Source organism: Coregonus clupeaformis, unplaced genomic scaffold (genome assembly GCF_020615455.1).
Source record: "Coregonus clupeaformis isolate EN_2021a unplaced genomic scaffold, ASM2061545v1 scaf1604, whole genome shotgun sequence".
NCBI classification, from domain to species: Eukaryota; Metazoa; Chordata; class Actinopteri; order Salmoniformes; family Salmonidae; genus Coregonus; species Coregonus clupeaformis.
Genome location: NW_025535058.1, coordinates 57,233 through 73,471, shown reverse-complemented (window position 1 = coordinate 73,471; position 16,239 = coordinate 57,233). Strand labels below are relative to the sequence as shown.

Here is a 16,239-nt window from a genome sequence, read left to right as displayed (position 1 = left end):
GAATAGATTTCTTCTGCATCGTTTAGTCGAAACAGGACTGAAATACAATATCTTAACGACCACATGAAAACATTGGTATGGTTGACTGAATAAGTCCTGTATGAAAAAATACACTCACCAGGTAAAGGGCTTTGGGAGGCCATATCTTAATGTCCCCAAACTGCTATTCAACCTCTGTGCTAAAACTGAACTTGAACTTCAGTTCTTCTTCCCTTGATCTCAGTTGTTTTTGTACCTTGACCTCTGTTTGATACATCAATCTCTCATTTCATGATAGCCAGCTATAAATGCTAACTGTTACACAAATCAAAGTTACCAGGACCATAGGGAGAATATTTATTTCTAGCTACCTACAGCCTTTTCTCTGAAAAAGGAAGATATTCATAATTCAAACCACTGTTACTACTACTGTTACTTTTTCAAATAAAATACCAAAGGAGACGAGGCCTTTTAGACTTCCCTCAAGTGTTCATTTACAGTATTTTCTCTAAGTCTTCATGCCACAATGACTACCACCCTGTAGCACTCACATATGTAATCATGAAGTGCTTTGAATGGCTGGTTATTGCATACATCAACTCCATCTTCCCAGACACACTCCAATTTGCATACCGCCCCAACAGATCCATAGACAACGCAATCTCAATTGCACTCCACAGTGCCCTCACCCACATAGATAAGAGGAACACCTATGTGAGAATGCTGTTCATTGACTATAGCTCAGCGTTCAACATCCTTGTCCCCTCCAAGCTCGTCACCAAGCTTAGGACCCTGGGACTGAACACCTCCCTCTGCAACTGGATTCTGGACTTCCTGACGGGCCGACCGAAGGTAGTGAAGGTAAGCAACATCACCTACGCCACGCTGAACCTCAACACGGGGACCTCACAGGGGTGTGTGCTTAGTCCCCACCTGTACTCCCTGTTCACCCACGACTGCGGGCCACGCATGACTCCAACACCATCATCAAGTTTGCTGAAGACATGACGGGGGTAGGCCTGAGCACCAGCGAAGATGAGACAGCCTACAGGGAGGAGGTCAGTGACCTGGCAGTGTGGTGCCAGGACAACAACCTCTCCCCCAACATCAGTAAGGCCAAGGAGCTGATCGTGGACTACAGGAAATGGGGGGGGGCGAGCACGCCCCCATCCTCAAAATCAGAACATTTTGCAGTGGAGCAGGTCGAGAGCTTCAAGTTCCTCGGGGTCCAAATCACTTAGCACTTAAAATGGTCCACACACACACGCACAGTCGTGAAGATGAATCGACAGTGCCTCATCCCCCTCAGGAGGTTGAAAAAGTTTGGCATGGACCCTAAAATCCTCCAAAAGTTCTACAGCTGCTCCATTGAGAGCATCTTGACTGGCTGTATCACTGCTTGGTATGGCAACAGCACTGCCCTCGATCGCATGGTGCTTCAGAGGGCGGTGCGGACAGCCCAGTACATCACTGGGGCTGAGCTCCCTGCCATCCAGGACCTCTACACGGAGTGTACAAAACATTAGGAACACTTGCTCTTTCCATGACATACACTGGCCAGGTGAATCCAGGTGACATCTATAATCCGTTATTGAAATCATTTGTTAAATCAGCTTCAATCAGTGTAGATGAAGGGGAAGAGAAAGGTTAAATAATAATTTTTAAGCCTTGAGACATGGATTGTGTATGTGTGCCATTCAAAAGGTAAATGGAAAAGACAAAAGATTTAAGTGTCTTTGAATGGGGTATGGTAGTAGGTGCCAGGCGCACCAGTTTGTGTCAAGAACTGCAATGCTGCTGGGTTTTTCACTCTCAACAGTTTCCCGTGTGTATCAAGAATGGTCCACCACCCAAAGGACATCCAGCCAACTTGACACAACTGTGGGAAGCATTGGAGTCAACTTCGGCCATCATCCCTGTGGAATGCTTTAAACACCTAGTAGAGTCCATGCTCCAACGAATTGAGGCTGTTCTGAGGGCAAAAGGGGGTGCAACTCAATATTAGGAAGGTGTGCCTAATGTTTTGTAAACTGTGTATATCAGGCGGTGTGAAAGGAAGGCCCAGAAAGTCGATAAAGACTCTAGCCGCCCAAGCCATTGACACCAACAGGTTCCTGAACAGCTTCTATCCCCAAGCCATAAGACTGCTAAATAGCTAACAAAACGGCTACACAGACACAGATCTGAATTGACCATTGTATTTATTAAACCTTTTGCACTGTCTCTATGCACACTCACGCACACTGACACTCCAACACACATAACATGCGCACACATTTATACTGACTCTACACACAATTGCATACAATCTTCATTTACACTGCTCCTACTCTGTTTATCATACATACTGATGCCTAGTCACCATATCCCTATACATACAGTATCTACCTCTATCACTACAGTATCCCTACACATTGTAAATATGGTATTGGAACTGACCCTGTAGATAGTTTCTTACTTTCTCGTGTTCTTATTTCTATTTCTCGTGTGTTTTTGTTCCACCCTATGTTATTTGTAGTACTACATTGATATTGATTACTGCATTGTTGGGTTTAGAGCTTGCAAGAAAGGCGTTTCACTGTACTTGTATACGTGACAAAACTTGAAACTTGGCCTTATTGGAACCTAAACAGAACTATATTGCCTGGTAGCATCATAAATCTCTGAACCAGAAGACTGTAGCTTCTCTGTATAGGGAATTGACCAGCTCCTAAAAGTGGTACTTTTAGCTTTTTATGCAGCCAACAAAAAAATGAACAAATGCAATATCAATCAATCCCATTGACGATCCTCTCGCTCTGTAGTCACTCAACACACACAAAAGGACCAAATGAAAATACTTTTCAATTTTGTCTGTTGTCTTTTATTTTGCGGTTGTTTGAACACCACAAAGACAAAAAATTGCATCAGAATCTATAAAGAATAATACCAATATACAAATGAACACAAAAATATGAAACAAAATTATATAAGGAATATGGAACAAAGACGGTACAAAACTAAGCATTCTGAGCTTTATCATTATTATACCCATCAATAAACATATTCCATTATCTAGTTCAACTTTATATACACTATCCTGTCTTTTCAGGAATAATATATTCATTTTAATCAAAAGACACAGCATAGGGCGCATCATTCAACATTCAAACCTATGAAATATATTTATTAGACTCTCCCGTTACTGTAGAGCAGGTTTTTTTTAACACGAAGTGGGCCCTGGGCATGTGGTAGGTGGGTCGCGAGTTGTGAGAATACATCTATAATAACACACTATTTCTTCTTAATTTGGGTCGTTGGAAGAAGATTTGAGTCACTGGAGGACGGTACATTTCTAATTTGGGTTTCGAGATGAAAAAGTTTAAGAACCCCTGCTGTAGAAAATACACTTCACTCAGGTATTAAAATATGGGTAGTGTTCCTATTTACTTCTTTAATAAAACTACAGCTTTGGAATTGACAGTGCAATGAGATGGGGTTTCATGAGTAAAATGTTTCAAAATTGTCTGTTTATGTGTGTTGTCTTCTGCAAAAATACCTCTCAAAAGGGAAAAGCAACGAGGAGGGTAGTGACACTGAGCAGCAACATAGCAACCCTAACAAGGCAAGAAAACAGCCATGATGAAGAAAGCATGTATATTCAGGCATAACTGAGGTATATTAATGCTGAAGATAGCCAAGCCTATGTATTCAAAGGAAATGTATTTCTGCTCAACAGGCTCCTCCCAGAGGCTGGGTTGGAAATCGCTCTGCCTCCTGCCACCAGGGGGAAGAATTGCTTGGTCCCGATACCCTTGACAACTTCACCACATAGTTTCTAAACCCAGAGGTGCAACATTGCAAAACTTCCAGGAACGCTTGCGAATCAGACCAGGCTGAGGTTTGAGACGTCAATGAGAACAGTGAAATTCTTCCTTAGTCGTTTATTTTCTCAATCTAAAGAGCCATGTCTTAAGTAGTTGAACATGTTATTACTCCAACCTCGTTAAATTAACAAATTGACACGTTTTCATTTTCGTCCCAAAAACGTTATCTAAAGAGAGCCTTTGATTTGACGGCCAGCACACGCGCAGTTCGGCGCGATATGACCGTTAGACCAACGTGACGGTAAAAACATGCCTGATCTGTGGCGCACATAATGCCCCAATTACGGGATTCTAATCCTGTCTGCTGCGGCCGGGTCCAGCTCTGCTGAGAAGGCCGTTCCTCTTTAATCTGTAATCCGTGTGGGTGATGTCAGTCGCCCACACCAAACCTCTATCAACAGCTGTTCCCTCAATATGACAACAACAATAACATCCAGGGAGACACCCCGAATGACCCCCAAACCCCCCCCCCAATTATATTATCCTCACTGTACCTCCCTGTTCATGCCAACACACTCATATGCAAACACACATAATATAATAATAACCTCCCTTCATAATAGATTAGTTTAAAATGAGAAGTATACCATCAGGTCAATAAACATCAAAATATACAACTCAGTGATTTAGGGGTCCCTTAGAGTGTCTTATCCAAGTCACTCTGAAATCTAAATCTTTAGTTAGAGAGGGTCCTGCTGACCAAGTGGGATCTCCCTCTATTTGGCAACATTTCAGCAAGAGGCAGAGCTGGCAGGAGGGTAAGGGATAAGAAATAATGTCCAATGAAAACAAAATGGAGGACTGTATGATTGACAATATTTCAATGGCACTCATGTCAATGGCACGCACGTTGGTGAGTGTTTCTCTGTGTGGTAGGCCTTTGTAGTGTTAACACACAGCCTGAAGAGACCTGGGAATGGTCTATGCACGTGTGTGTGTATCTGTATTGATCCATATTGGCAGTGGTATGTTCATGTATGCAATGAAGTGGATCAGCCAAAGGACTCAAGCCTGTCGATTTGGTACGGCACTATAGTAGAGTCCATAAAGCCCCTCCCCTCTCCACCCCTTCAGTAGTACCACCGGTCGGTGTGTAGAGCGGCTCAGAACTCATCGTCGGAGCTGAGCAGCAGAGTCTTCTCGTTGTCGCGGGTGCTGAGGTTGCTGTGGCTGCGGGACACCGGCGCCCCCCCGCGCTGCTCTAGGGTGGACTGCTGTGTGTACTGCTGGTAGGCCGGGGAGAAGTTGTGGATGGCGTCCTGCACCATGTCACCGGGGTTCATGGTCTCCTTCAGACTGCTAGAGATGCTCTTCATTGGGGCGCAGCGACCTGCCGAGAGAGGATGGAAATAGATGGAAGAGGGAGGATGAGGGATAATGGAAGGAAGAGTGGAACCATACAATGAGCAACCTGAATGCCATGAGTAAACAAAATTGAGGATCACAAAGCTACTGAACCAAAAAGACAGCAACAGGCAGTGGAGCTCCTAATGCATTGCAGGGGGAGAACTCATATACACCACAAAATAATACATTGATAAAAGCAGCACATACTGTACAATAATGGCAATACAAATGTACTGAGGATGCTCTAAATAAATTGTTTGTACAAAATTAAACTATATATCTCAGAAACAGTTACAAATAATAGAATAACAAAATATGAGCACATCACGGAAATGGAGTCAACCAGAAAGTAGTAGACCTACCGTACTGTCCATAAATAGGATATGACCCTTATAGTGCAGCACAAAGAGAGAGGGATAACGATAGAGAGGGACATCAGAAAATATACAAGGATGAATATTGAACAATCAAAAAGGAGAAGGGGAGAGAACAAAACAGGAGAATAAGGAAGATAAAAGGGATTCAACAAAATAAAAATTGAGTAAAAAAACAGAGGGAGTGGAGAGGAGAGAAAGGGAGAATAAAACAGAGGAAGAAAGATTTAGAGAGAGAGAGCAGGTCAGTGGAACAAAGTCACTGAAATGGACTTGAAGAGAAACCATGGACAACCAGAGTGTCCTGAATCCTCACTGAACACAGTTCCAGAAACATAAGCAACTGCATGTGTCGTTTAGTAAGGAATACACACTAATTTGCTAGTGATGACTTGATTTATTTTTACTTAAACAATTCCATCTCTAATCTGCCTGGATAGTCCCTCTATCTCTGCATTCTTACCATAGGAATCCAGCCTCTTGTCCATGTAGACCTTGTAGGTAAAGGCGTGGCGCAGGGCCACAGCGGCAAAGAACATCTCAATGCAGATTATAAAGTTCTGGTAGCTGGCGGCGACCGTGCCCTCCCCCACTGACACTTCGGGAGAGTTGATTTTAGGGATGGCTCCACACTTCTCCAGGATGGCCAGCAGCATACCTTATCCCCCGGAGAGAGAGAGAGAAAGAGAAAGACAGGAAGGAGGTCAGAGTACTGTCAAATCACATTGTGTGTATTATCTGGAGAGAGGGTCAGCACACTTGGATGCCGCATTATCTATGATACATTGTGTGTGTGTCGATCGAGAGAGGTCTCCTTACCCTGCCAGAAGGAGAGGAAGATGACAGACTTGACCATGAAGAACTTGAGCATGGGGTTGTAGGGGACCAGCAGGTCGCGGGTGGCGAAGTAGAAGAGGAAGAGGGCGTAGAGAGACAGGCTGACAGAGAAGTTATAGATGATGGTCACATACAGGTACCCACTGGCCACACTGGGGGGGAAGAAAGAGAGAGAGAGGCACAACCAGCTATCAGAACAGTGTCAACACATAGGGATGTCTTAGCACAGTCTTGTCTTAGAGATTAAGTAATATAATTCCTACTCTGAGATGCTTTATAACTACAACCCCGACATTTAGGTGAAAACAGATTTACAGCCAGACTAGTGTAAATGTCAAAAAACATCTGTGAGAACAAATAAATAACATTTCAACTGTCCATACAGAACAGTAGTAGATATTATAGACAAACATTAATCCTCTGTGGCTTTTGAACCAATTAACTTTGAGGTCAATAGAGGTTATGCACATACTCTGATATAATATAGAGTAGAATGAATGACAGTGTGCCATAGCCCTACGTACTTGAAGTCTCCATCTCTGTACTTCCCAAAGGCCTGCAGGATGACAGTGATCATGGCCATCAGAGGCTTCACCACACAGAACTGTAGAGTGGCCTGAGAGAGAGAGCGAGCGAGAGAGAGAGAGAATGTAATGCTGTAACAACTCTGTGTTCATATGTAAGGGTTGCTCACAAATAACGAGTGTGAGAAGAAAGCTTTCACAATACCTGTTTGCAGAATCGGAGGAACCCAATGGAGTAAGTCCTGCCACAGAGACAACAGGTGCCATACACACAGCTGGACCTGTAGACAGCCAAGACACAAGCATTTGGTAGTCTGTCTCCTCAAGATCCAAATGGTATGAAAAGAGGTTCAAACCATTCAATAAAGTATTGATACACATCACTATTCTACAGTTGTGGGATGTTTGAATGAAATTATTGGATTATATATTAATTGTCTTTTTAATTATAAGGACAAAGAGTGATAATAGAGAGACTCACTCAATGGGCTTTCCTCTGATCTCAGCCATGATGGCACTCTCCCCTCCAAGGTACTCATAACACAGGCTGAGGAAGTTGTAGATCACAAATGCTGCAGAGGAAACACACACAAACACATGTAAGCAGTGTCAGAGAGTTGAGAGAATATGGGGGTAGTTGCCACTATGCAACTACAGCAGTCTGTTAACCCAGCAAAGCTTTCATCTCCAAAATCAATCCCCCATCTGTCTATCTGTGTTTGGTCTGGTTGGACTCTGATCAAATCAGTATCCCTTGAGAACCCAGAAACATTTACGAGAAAGAACACAATAACACACACACAGAAGTAAACATGTTCCACCTAGAGGCATTGGCCAGATTCCTCTCTACAGTATTACAGCCTTGGTCCCCATTTTCCCATGAGATGAATGCTGATGTGCGGTGTCAGTGCATGGGCCAGTGTAGAAAGCAAAACGAGATGGGAGACTGAGTCATTGTCCCCAATGGCCTCCGGCTAAACCGCCCTCCATTCTAGCTTGGATCAACATCGCTCTGTCCCCCCGTGTGCACACACAAAGCTACCCTCCCCCACTGTGTCTGTGTGTGACAATGTGTATTAGAGAGATTCCCATATATTGAAATCGATCCAGCTGAATGTTCAGTCCAAAACACAGTTACCATGCTATTTAACAACAGTACTAGTATAATCTAATAATAGCCTGTTTATTTGAATCCATTCATATGCATAAATTATTCCACAGAGCTAAGAGATTTGAATAGTTAATAGAGATTTCAATTTCTTCAGAAATTAAATAAATTGTTTCAAATTAACAGAGCACAGTTTGGGACAGATGGAGAGTTGACAGAGACAATCCTCTCCAGTCAGACTGAATCACTTCCAGTTCGTCGGGGCAGAAGAGGCTGTCTCTCCTTTGGCTCTGAACACTGTTATTGGTGTCATTGACTGGGAGGAATGTGGTTTCAGCTGCTGTCCCTGGTGTTCAGTCCATGCTAATTTGAGGGTGGTGAAGCAACTACAGGACGACTCAACCCTGAAGCTTTGCTTCTCTTTCTCCTGTTCTGTCTCTTTTCTGGCATTGGAGACTCCAGCCATAAAGGACCACTGCCTCTTCCATTTGCTTTCCTTGTATATTGTATTTACACACTGCACAGAGCATAGAGGTCTGAGCAGACAATAAGGGGAATCCCAGTGGCATCCTTATGGTATTGACTCCTGCTGTTCGAATGTGTGCAAGCATGCATGTATAAATACACAACATCAGTGTGCATTACTGTGTATGTACTTTGCTGTGTGTGTGTGTGAGAGAGTGTGTAACTATATGACAGCACTGCGGCCCTCTCTATATTTAGCAGTGTGGAGCCCTGGGGCCACAGCTGCTGCCCGTGCGGTGTGACATGTGCTGGGCAGGGAGAGCCCACTGCAGCCTGGCCGAGCTGTCAGCTCCCCTGCCATCAATCCCTGCTCTCCCAGCACACACACACACACAGCATTCTCTCACGCACCGTAGAATCACACAACACTCTTTGACACAGGGTAGACAAAGTGTGCAGCGCAAAGCACTCGTTCATGCATTGAGCACACCTTCGCACTGAGCATTCTAAACGGAGATCCCCCTTTCCCCCCAAACAGACATAGGATTGTTCATTGTACCTACAATAGAGTTTGTCAGGCATAATTTGATGACCGAGACCGGTAACCAAGGCACACACCACCTACTTTTACAGGGGTGTCTGTATTATGTAACCACTGTAACAAAATGCTAATGCCAATTTCTGTTGATGTTACTTCTGTTGAGATACAGCCGGCTGGTACAGAACAGCCAGACGATTTATCTGTTCATAAGTGAGTGGTTTCTAAAACTCTTCTCAAGGCTTCAGTCGTTTGCATACTGTTGCTAGGGAACAGGCTTCCCCTCCCCAGCAATCCCAGCAGGCCTTGGAAACAACAAGATAACAAATATTGCCACTATGGTAAAGGCAGAGAGACCGCAAAGGCCATCTGTCACTGGGGACAGAACAGATTCCCACACACTCGTTTCTACGGACCAGGGGTTGGAACCGGTTCAGGGAACAGAACTGAAAACCGGAAAAGGACATTTTTCAAGGAACAGAATCAGAACCGGGAACGAAAGTGATCTATACTTCTCCTGAACAGAACAGTTATTGTAAAAGCATGGGAACCGGTTAATAATGTTATTTTACGTTCTGGGCATTTTTTTTGGTCCCACAAAAAAACGCTAAGCCCTCCCCTGTCAATCAAAAACTTCTTCTAGTGTCTGCCTGCTAGAAGTGTGCCGAGTAGTCGGACAAAACGAGTATCATAACGGATATGGGCAATTTTCTGGATACGATTTGATCAGAGTATTTTCTGTAATTATCCGTGATCGAATAAATTAATACATTTGAGTGCCAGCACGCATCTTTCTCATGTCAGTCAAGTGAGGTGCTACGTGGTCTAAATAACTCAACTGGCTAGTTTGCCTGTCTGTAAAGAAAAGGGTGGGCTGTATATTGATCCTGTTGCTCTGATTGGATAGAGTGAAGCTGTATTTCTCTGTCCACTCGCTTCATAATTTCACCCGATCACTTTCACTTCTCTGTTTCAGTCTGATCATTCAGACTGCTGCTGCCTCCTACTATGATAAATCAAATGGCAAGGGCATTTGGTATCAAACTATCAATGTGCATAATATCTAACAAGCGGGACGAGGGTAGGGAAAAATATGAAATGCTGACGCGCATTCTGACTGATAGCAAACTTGTCTGCCCGCTGCAAATTGAAGACACACACATCCCTCCGCGGCTCCTAATCTGAAGCTTGTTTGGTCTATAAACATACAGGGAGATAGGTATTTTGCCAACATCTACTTAGGCATATTAAAACATTTCATTTTTTTCCGATCACTAGTATCAACTGATCCGACTATCAACTGTCAATTTATGGATAGGATTACAAATACGAGTATGGCCATGTCCGCACACCCTTACTGCCTGCCAGCTGAAAATGTTTGCCAGTGTGCGTGTAGGCTATCTGCCCTTCCCTCTCCGAAGCATAGCTGTAGCCTACTGACGTTACAAGTGTGATTCAGAAGATAGGGAGAGAGATTTTCAATGCTAGTTAGGGATACTATAGTTATCAAAATTCACATTGGATTTATTAACTACAAAAAGGTAAGACGTATTTTTAATTCTGGTGCCGCTCTGCACACACAAGCTTGTTAGCTAGCTCTGGTCCAACGTTAAGCCAACTCTAAAGTTCAAAGACATTCAAAGTTCCTCCATAGAAGCCGCTCCTCCGTAGGTATAATTCTGTGGGCCTAATTCAGATAATGCATGTCATCACAAGATGCTCAGCGCTTCAAGCGAAGCCTCTACCCTCTTTCGCTCTCTCCCCACCCACAAAATGTCAGTTGCATCTCGCGTCCTACACTTTTCTTTCCATCACGCATGTAAAAAACTCACTGAGCTATGGCTTGCCCGCTCCATAGCAAGCTGCTCTATCCGCACGGTGTGATTGGTGAAGTAATTAAATGTGGAGCTAAATGTAAAAAAAAAAGAAAAAGAGGTTTAGAAAGGAACAGAAAGGAACGATATAAACCGGTACTTCTTTGTGTTCGAACTGGTTCAGAACTTTATTTTGCTGGTCGAAAAAGTGGAATGGAATGGTGAAAAATTATGGTTCTGTTGAACGAAATGATTGAAAAATACATTTTTCCCCAACTCCTGCTATGGACACAAAAAAAGAGCACATGCAAAAACACAATCAGTGAACATTATGTCCACCAAAAATGTGTTGTGAATACTTGACGCCATACACGTGGTCTGCGGTTGTGAGGCCAGTTGGACATACTGCTAAATTCTCTAAAACGATGTTGGAGACGGCTTATGGTAGATAAATTAACATTAAACTCTCTGGCAACAGCTGTGGTGGACATTCCTTCAGTCACCATGCCAATTGCAAGCTCCCTCAAAACTTGAGACATCTGTGGCATTGTGTTGTGTGACATTTTAGAGTGGCCTTTTGTCCCCAGCAAAAGGTGCACCAGTGTATTGATCATGCTGTTTAATCAGCTTCTGATATGCCACACCAGTCAGGTGGATGGATTATCTTGGAAAAGGAGAAATTCTCACTAACAGGGATGTAAACAAATTTGTGCACAAAATTTAAGAGAAATACAGTTTTTGTACATATGGAACATTTCTGGGATCTTTTGGGACCAACACTGTATATAGTGTGTATAGTGTTATAGTGTATATAACCACAGTATCTCTTCTCTCTAAAATAAATGTACTTGTATGTATTTTATGTTTCTCAAGGCATTCTATTCATGCCAATACATTTAAAAACACTATTTTAACAGTTAAGAGTAATAAATGTCATTTCTGTCTATATCCTCATAGACCATTGACAGGGTGGGAAGGATAGGGTTAGTCTCTAACCTTCGTAGCAGTCGCGGACGGTGTCAAAGTAGACGTAGTACTCTTCGTTAGTGAAGAAGAGGAGGCTGAGCCACGAGTCGAAGGCGTAGATGGGAACGATGAAGAGGATGCGAACTATGTGCCTCTGCTCATTGGGAGAGCTGTAGTAGCGCAGGTGCATGTAGATCTGTCAAAGGGAGAAATGCAGATGGGGAGCAAGATAGGGAAAGATACATTTAATCTCAAAGCTCCTAAAGGACCTGGCTAGATTATAATGTACTTCATTGTAGGAGAACAATTCAAAAAACTATAAACGTGACAGTTAAATAGACATTGGAGTGAAAGGAGGGTAATTGTGTTTGAATATTCAACAGCCTCCTTCTCCCTGAGAGGGACCACAGCTCTGTCAACGTGAGCTAGTTAAAAATGGGCTAGCTGAAACAAGTGTCTCATGAAATCAATGTGTTTTCACCAGGGCTCTGTGACTGTGACTTTGTTGTCCTGCCCACATCCTGGGGAGAGCAGTCGACATTGTGCGTGCGTGTGTTTGTGTGATTTGTGGATCTGTGTTGTGTTTTTCCATTCGGACAAGCAGGCTCTGTCATCAGTACCTTTTGTCTACTTCATCCGTCCCCCTGTCCCAGGTCTCCACTTACACAATGCTACACCGATCACCTTTCCTGGCCTGGGCACACACACCTTTGGTAAAATAACAAACAGTAGGGCGCTCGCACACAGAGAGCACTGTACCCAGCTTTGTTGCTAGGCAACAGCCCCTGCTCTCTGATGTCACTGCAGAGCTAGGTGCACCTGTTGTCAGAGCGACGGCTCATCTTTAACCCTTTGTGTAAGCAGCAACACACAATGGAGAGGAATCATTAACTTGGGCCTTTCAGTAGCTCTGAACCTACAGCAGGTTATATTGGTCTGTAGGCAACATGACTACATATTTGAAGATCTTTGAAGACCTGCCACAACTACTTCATCATGGCTGAACAGCCTGAGGTGTTCCACGCTGGGTGTGTTCCAGAGTGCATGTGGCAGGTGTGAGGAATCTGAAGGGATGCCTTGATATGCTTCTGCAGCTTCTATCTGCAATTTGATTTGTGCATACTGAGAAAACTACTGTAGGCACTAGGCATCCATCTTATGCAGCAGGGAGACCACAATAACATATGATTAGAGTACACACAGTTGAAGCATATGTTAGATGTAGCATACAGAAAAACATAGGAGTGTGTGTGTGAGAAATAGTTCACTAGCCCCTTACCTGGTGGCAGGTTATTAGCAGGGCTGTCCAGACAAAGAACCCTGACACGGTCTGGGCAGTGGAGGTCATGAGGAAGTAGGGTTCCTCGGGGGTCACCAGGGGGGCCTCTGGCACCCAGGAGGCATTGGAGCCCGACGGGGCCGCTGTGGTCGGGGACCCTGGGGCCATATCTGCTGGGGAGTCATTTTCCATTCGATCTGACAGGGGCATGCCACGTCGCCACAGCTCCTCCATCATCTGGAGAGGAGGGAGACAACAGGGGGATATGGTGGGCTCACAATCACATTAACAAAAGTAGCTAAATATGTAGAAAATGTGGAGCTCCATTAAGGAACAGTGTGCCTTCCAAGGGACCAAAACCCTAGTTTCTTTTAAGGTTATCGAACACATTACACATGGATGGTTGTCTCGGGCATAACAATAAAAAACTACTAATTTATTCAATTGAACAATTAAAGCTGAAACTAACATCCTAGTGGACAGAGAAATCAGAATAAGATATAGAGAGGAGAGAGAAAGAGGGGAACAAGAAGGAGCGGGGGATGGAAGTTGAGAGAGAACACAGGGACAGAGTGAATCAGTCAGACAGAGCAAATTGGTGTGACATGGGCTGAGGGCCCACTGACCCAAATTCTCCTTCTCCTCTCCTGGTTTGAGGAGAGCAAGGTAGAGTGTAGGAGAGCCACAAATACACACAAATAAATCTCTATGGAGCAGACTGAAGGACAGACTGGGTGTATCAGTGCCAGTGGGACATATAGCTAATATGAGAGGAATTAATTGAAAGACAGAAAAATTGTGAACATTCAAACATTTATGAGGTTGGTTTGGGTTTTTAGCCGTCAGCAGCACATGATCAATTCTAAAAGTCAGTAAGGTGACTGACACCTATTGCTCATTAGGTCTGTAATACTGACTTCTTGCAGAGTAGCCAGACAGCATTTTTCTAATGGAAAACTATAGACTAAGTGAACATTAGAAAGATGGACGGAGGATTCTCCACACCCTTGTACTCAATCCAGGCATTAGTGATGCTCACTAGGTAATGTGATCACTAGATGCATCAGTCTGGAGTCCAATGATGGCAATAACCTAATCATTCAGAATAAAACTGATTTAAAAAGAGGATTCAATTCATACACATGGTTAAATATAGGCAGGCCGTGGCCATGGGTGACTCACGTTGCTTGACAAAGCCTGCTGTATGCATTACCTTTGAGGGGACAGTTACATTTGAGTGTCACACTCGTTTCCCTCAAGTAGAGTTTCTCAATAAACTATTGGTTCGTGATAAGCATAGATTATTGACTGATGACTATTGAGGTTGAATATCAGCTATATGTAGGCCTATTCTGTATAGGCCTAGAGAATGAATACCTATTAGGTTTATAATGTGATTTTCCCATGAAACAAATGCTTTATTATTCAAGAAAAGGGGAAAGGTTTGAGACAGTAGTAAAGAATGAAAGTTTTGGTCAATATTGATGGCTTCTAAAAACAGCAAACTAGTTATTTTGATGAGGTATGTTGCTGTTCAGTTCAAATTGCGAGCCATGTCTGGTGCATTTCGTTTGGTTCAATGACCAGATAATTCATTGAGACACGACAGGGGACACTCCATCAATTCCTGCTGACTGAACCTGAGGGTGCATTTCATAACATCTATTGTACTTTGACCTAAATCCTATCAGTCATCCAACATAGGCTTTTTGACATTGATGCCAAAATGAAACAAGCACAACATTACTGCAGTTTTCCTCTCCAGATATACCAAAGGCTTAACATACTAAGGATAATATAGGGTGTTGTAGTGAGAATGATAATTGTCCTCTGTAGCTCAATTGGTAGAGCATGGCGCTTGTAGGGCCAGGGTAGTGGGTTCGATCCCCGGGACCACCCATATGTAAAAATGTATACACGCTTGACTGTAAGTCGCTTTGGATAAAAGCGTCTGCTAAATGGCATATTATTATTATTATAAATGAATAACAAAATAATTTCCATGCAAAGACTACATGAAAAAACATGAAAACAATAGCAGCTGCCCATTTTCATATGAGAAGAAAAGGCTACCAAAAACCTCTTTATGGATGATTTCATTATGAAAATGGTCATTGTACAACAAAGTGAAAACAGGAGCTGAACTTACAGCTGTGTCAACAAGCGAAAGCTACATTCGTCGTTCGTTTGGAAACACTGTTTCTTTCCATCCATTCCGAACACAAAAACACAGCGCGAGCTGTGGCTTACCTGCCTTTGCTGCAGTTGTTTGATTTGTGCACACACTGCGGCTGTTTGAATCCAAGCATAAATGTATCCTAAACGTTATTAGCTAAGGCAGACACACATTGATAAAATAATAATTCATACTAAATTTAAATTACAGCAATATAACGTCAAGTGAGCGACCAATTTAAACCATGTTTACAGTTTTATCTAGCTCGCTCGCTAACGTTAGCATAGCTAGTTAGGTAGCTGCTCGCAAACTCTTCAAAGCCTAGGCAAATAAAAACGTTTGTCTGTACTAATAGTCCATCTCATGTAGATAAACTGTATTCAGTCACTATAATTTCAAAATAACACTATCGGGGAACGCTCGTGAATTCGCCTCCGTTATTCCCCTGTACCTCTCCCAGCGATTCACTACGCTAGGATTTTACAGTAGCAGGATAGCGGAACTCCTCCACTGTTCCTGCTTTCACGCAGGCGCAGTAGTTCATTGCCTTGAGCCACTTTCCCATTATTATTATTTTTAATTTTTTTAATTTTTTTAATTTAACCTTTATTTAACCAGGTAAGGCAGTTGTACATTTTACATTTACGTCATTTAGCAGACGCTCTTATCCAGAGCGACTTACAGTTAGTGAATACATATATATATATATTTTTCTACTGGCCCAGTTGAGATTTCATTTACAACTGCTACCTGGCCAAGATAAAGCAAAGCAGTGCGATAAAAACAACAACACAGAGTTACATATGGAATAAACAAAACGTACAGTCAATAACGCAGTAGAAAATCTATATACAATGTGTGCAAATGTAGTAAATTATGGAGGTAAGGCAATAAATAGGCCATAGTGCAAATTTGCAAAATAATTACAATTTAGGATGAACACTGGAGTGATAGATGTGCAGATGA

At 43.0% G+C, this 16,239-nt stretch overlaps 1 protein-coding gene across 3 annotated transcripts; it reads right to left on the bottom strand.

Moving 5' to 3' along the window:
- Positions 1–3,418: 3,418 nt before the first annotated feature.
- LOC121550936 (transmembrane protein 184B-like) lies at positions 3,419–15,783 on the bottom strand. 3 transcript variants are annotated; one of them, XM_041863388.2, is made up of 10 exons: positions 15,348–15,783; positions 13,098–13,334; positions 11,849–12,014; positions 7,409–7,499; positions 7,133–7,208; positions 6,928–7,019; positions 6,386–6,555; positions 6,030–6,224; positions 5,555–5,581; positions 3,419–5,175 (listed from the first exon to the last, which is right to left on the bottom strand). In XM_041863388.2, the coding sequence occupies exons 2-10, from the start codon at positions 13,332–13,334 to the stop codon at positions 4,949–4,951; spliced, it is 1,281 nt and encodes a 426-aa protein (XP_041719322.1). In that variant the 5' UTR covers positions 15,348–15,783; the 3' UTR covers positions 3,419–4,948. The 3 variants fall into 3 exon arrangements, with proteins under 3 accessions (XP_041719322.1, XP_041719323.1, XP_041719324.1); XM_041863389.2 differs by having other exon boundaries at positions 15,352–15,783; XM_041863390.2 differs by lacking the exon at positions 5,555–5,581.
- Positions 15,784–16,239: the final 456 nt, after the last annotated feature.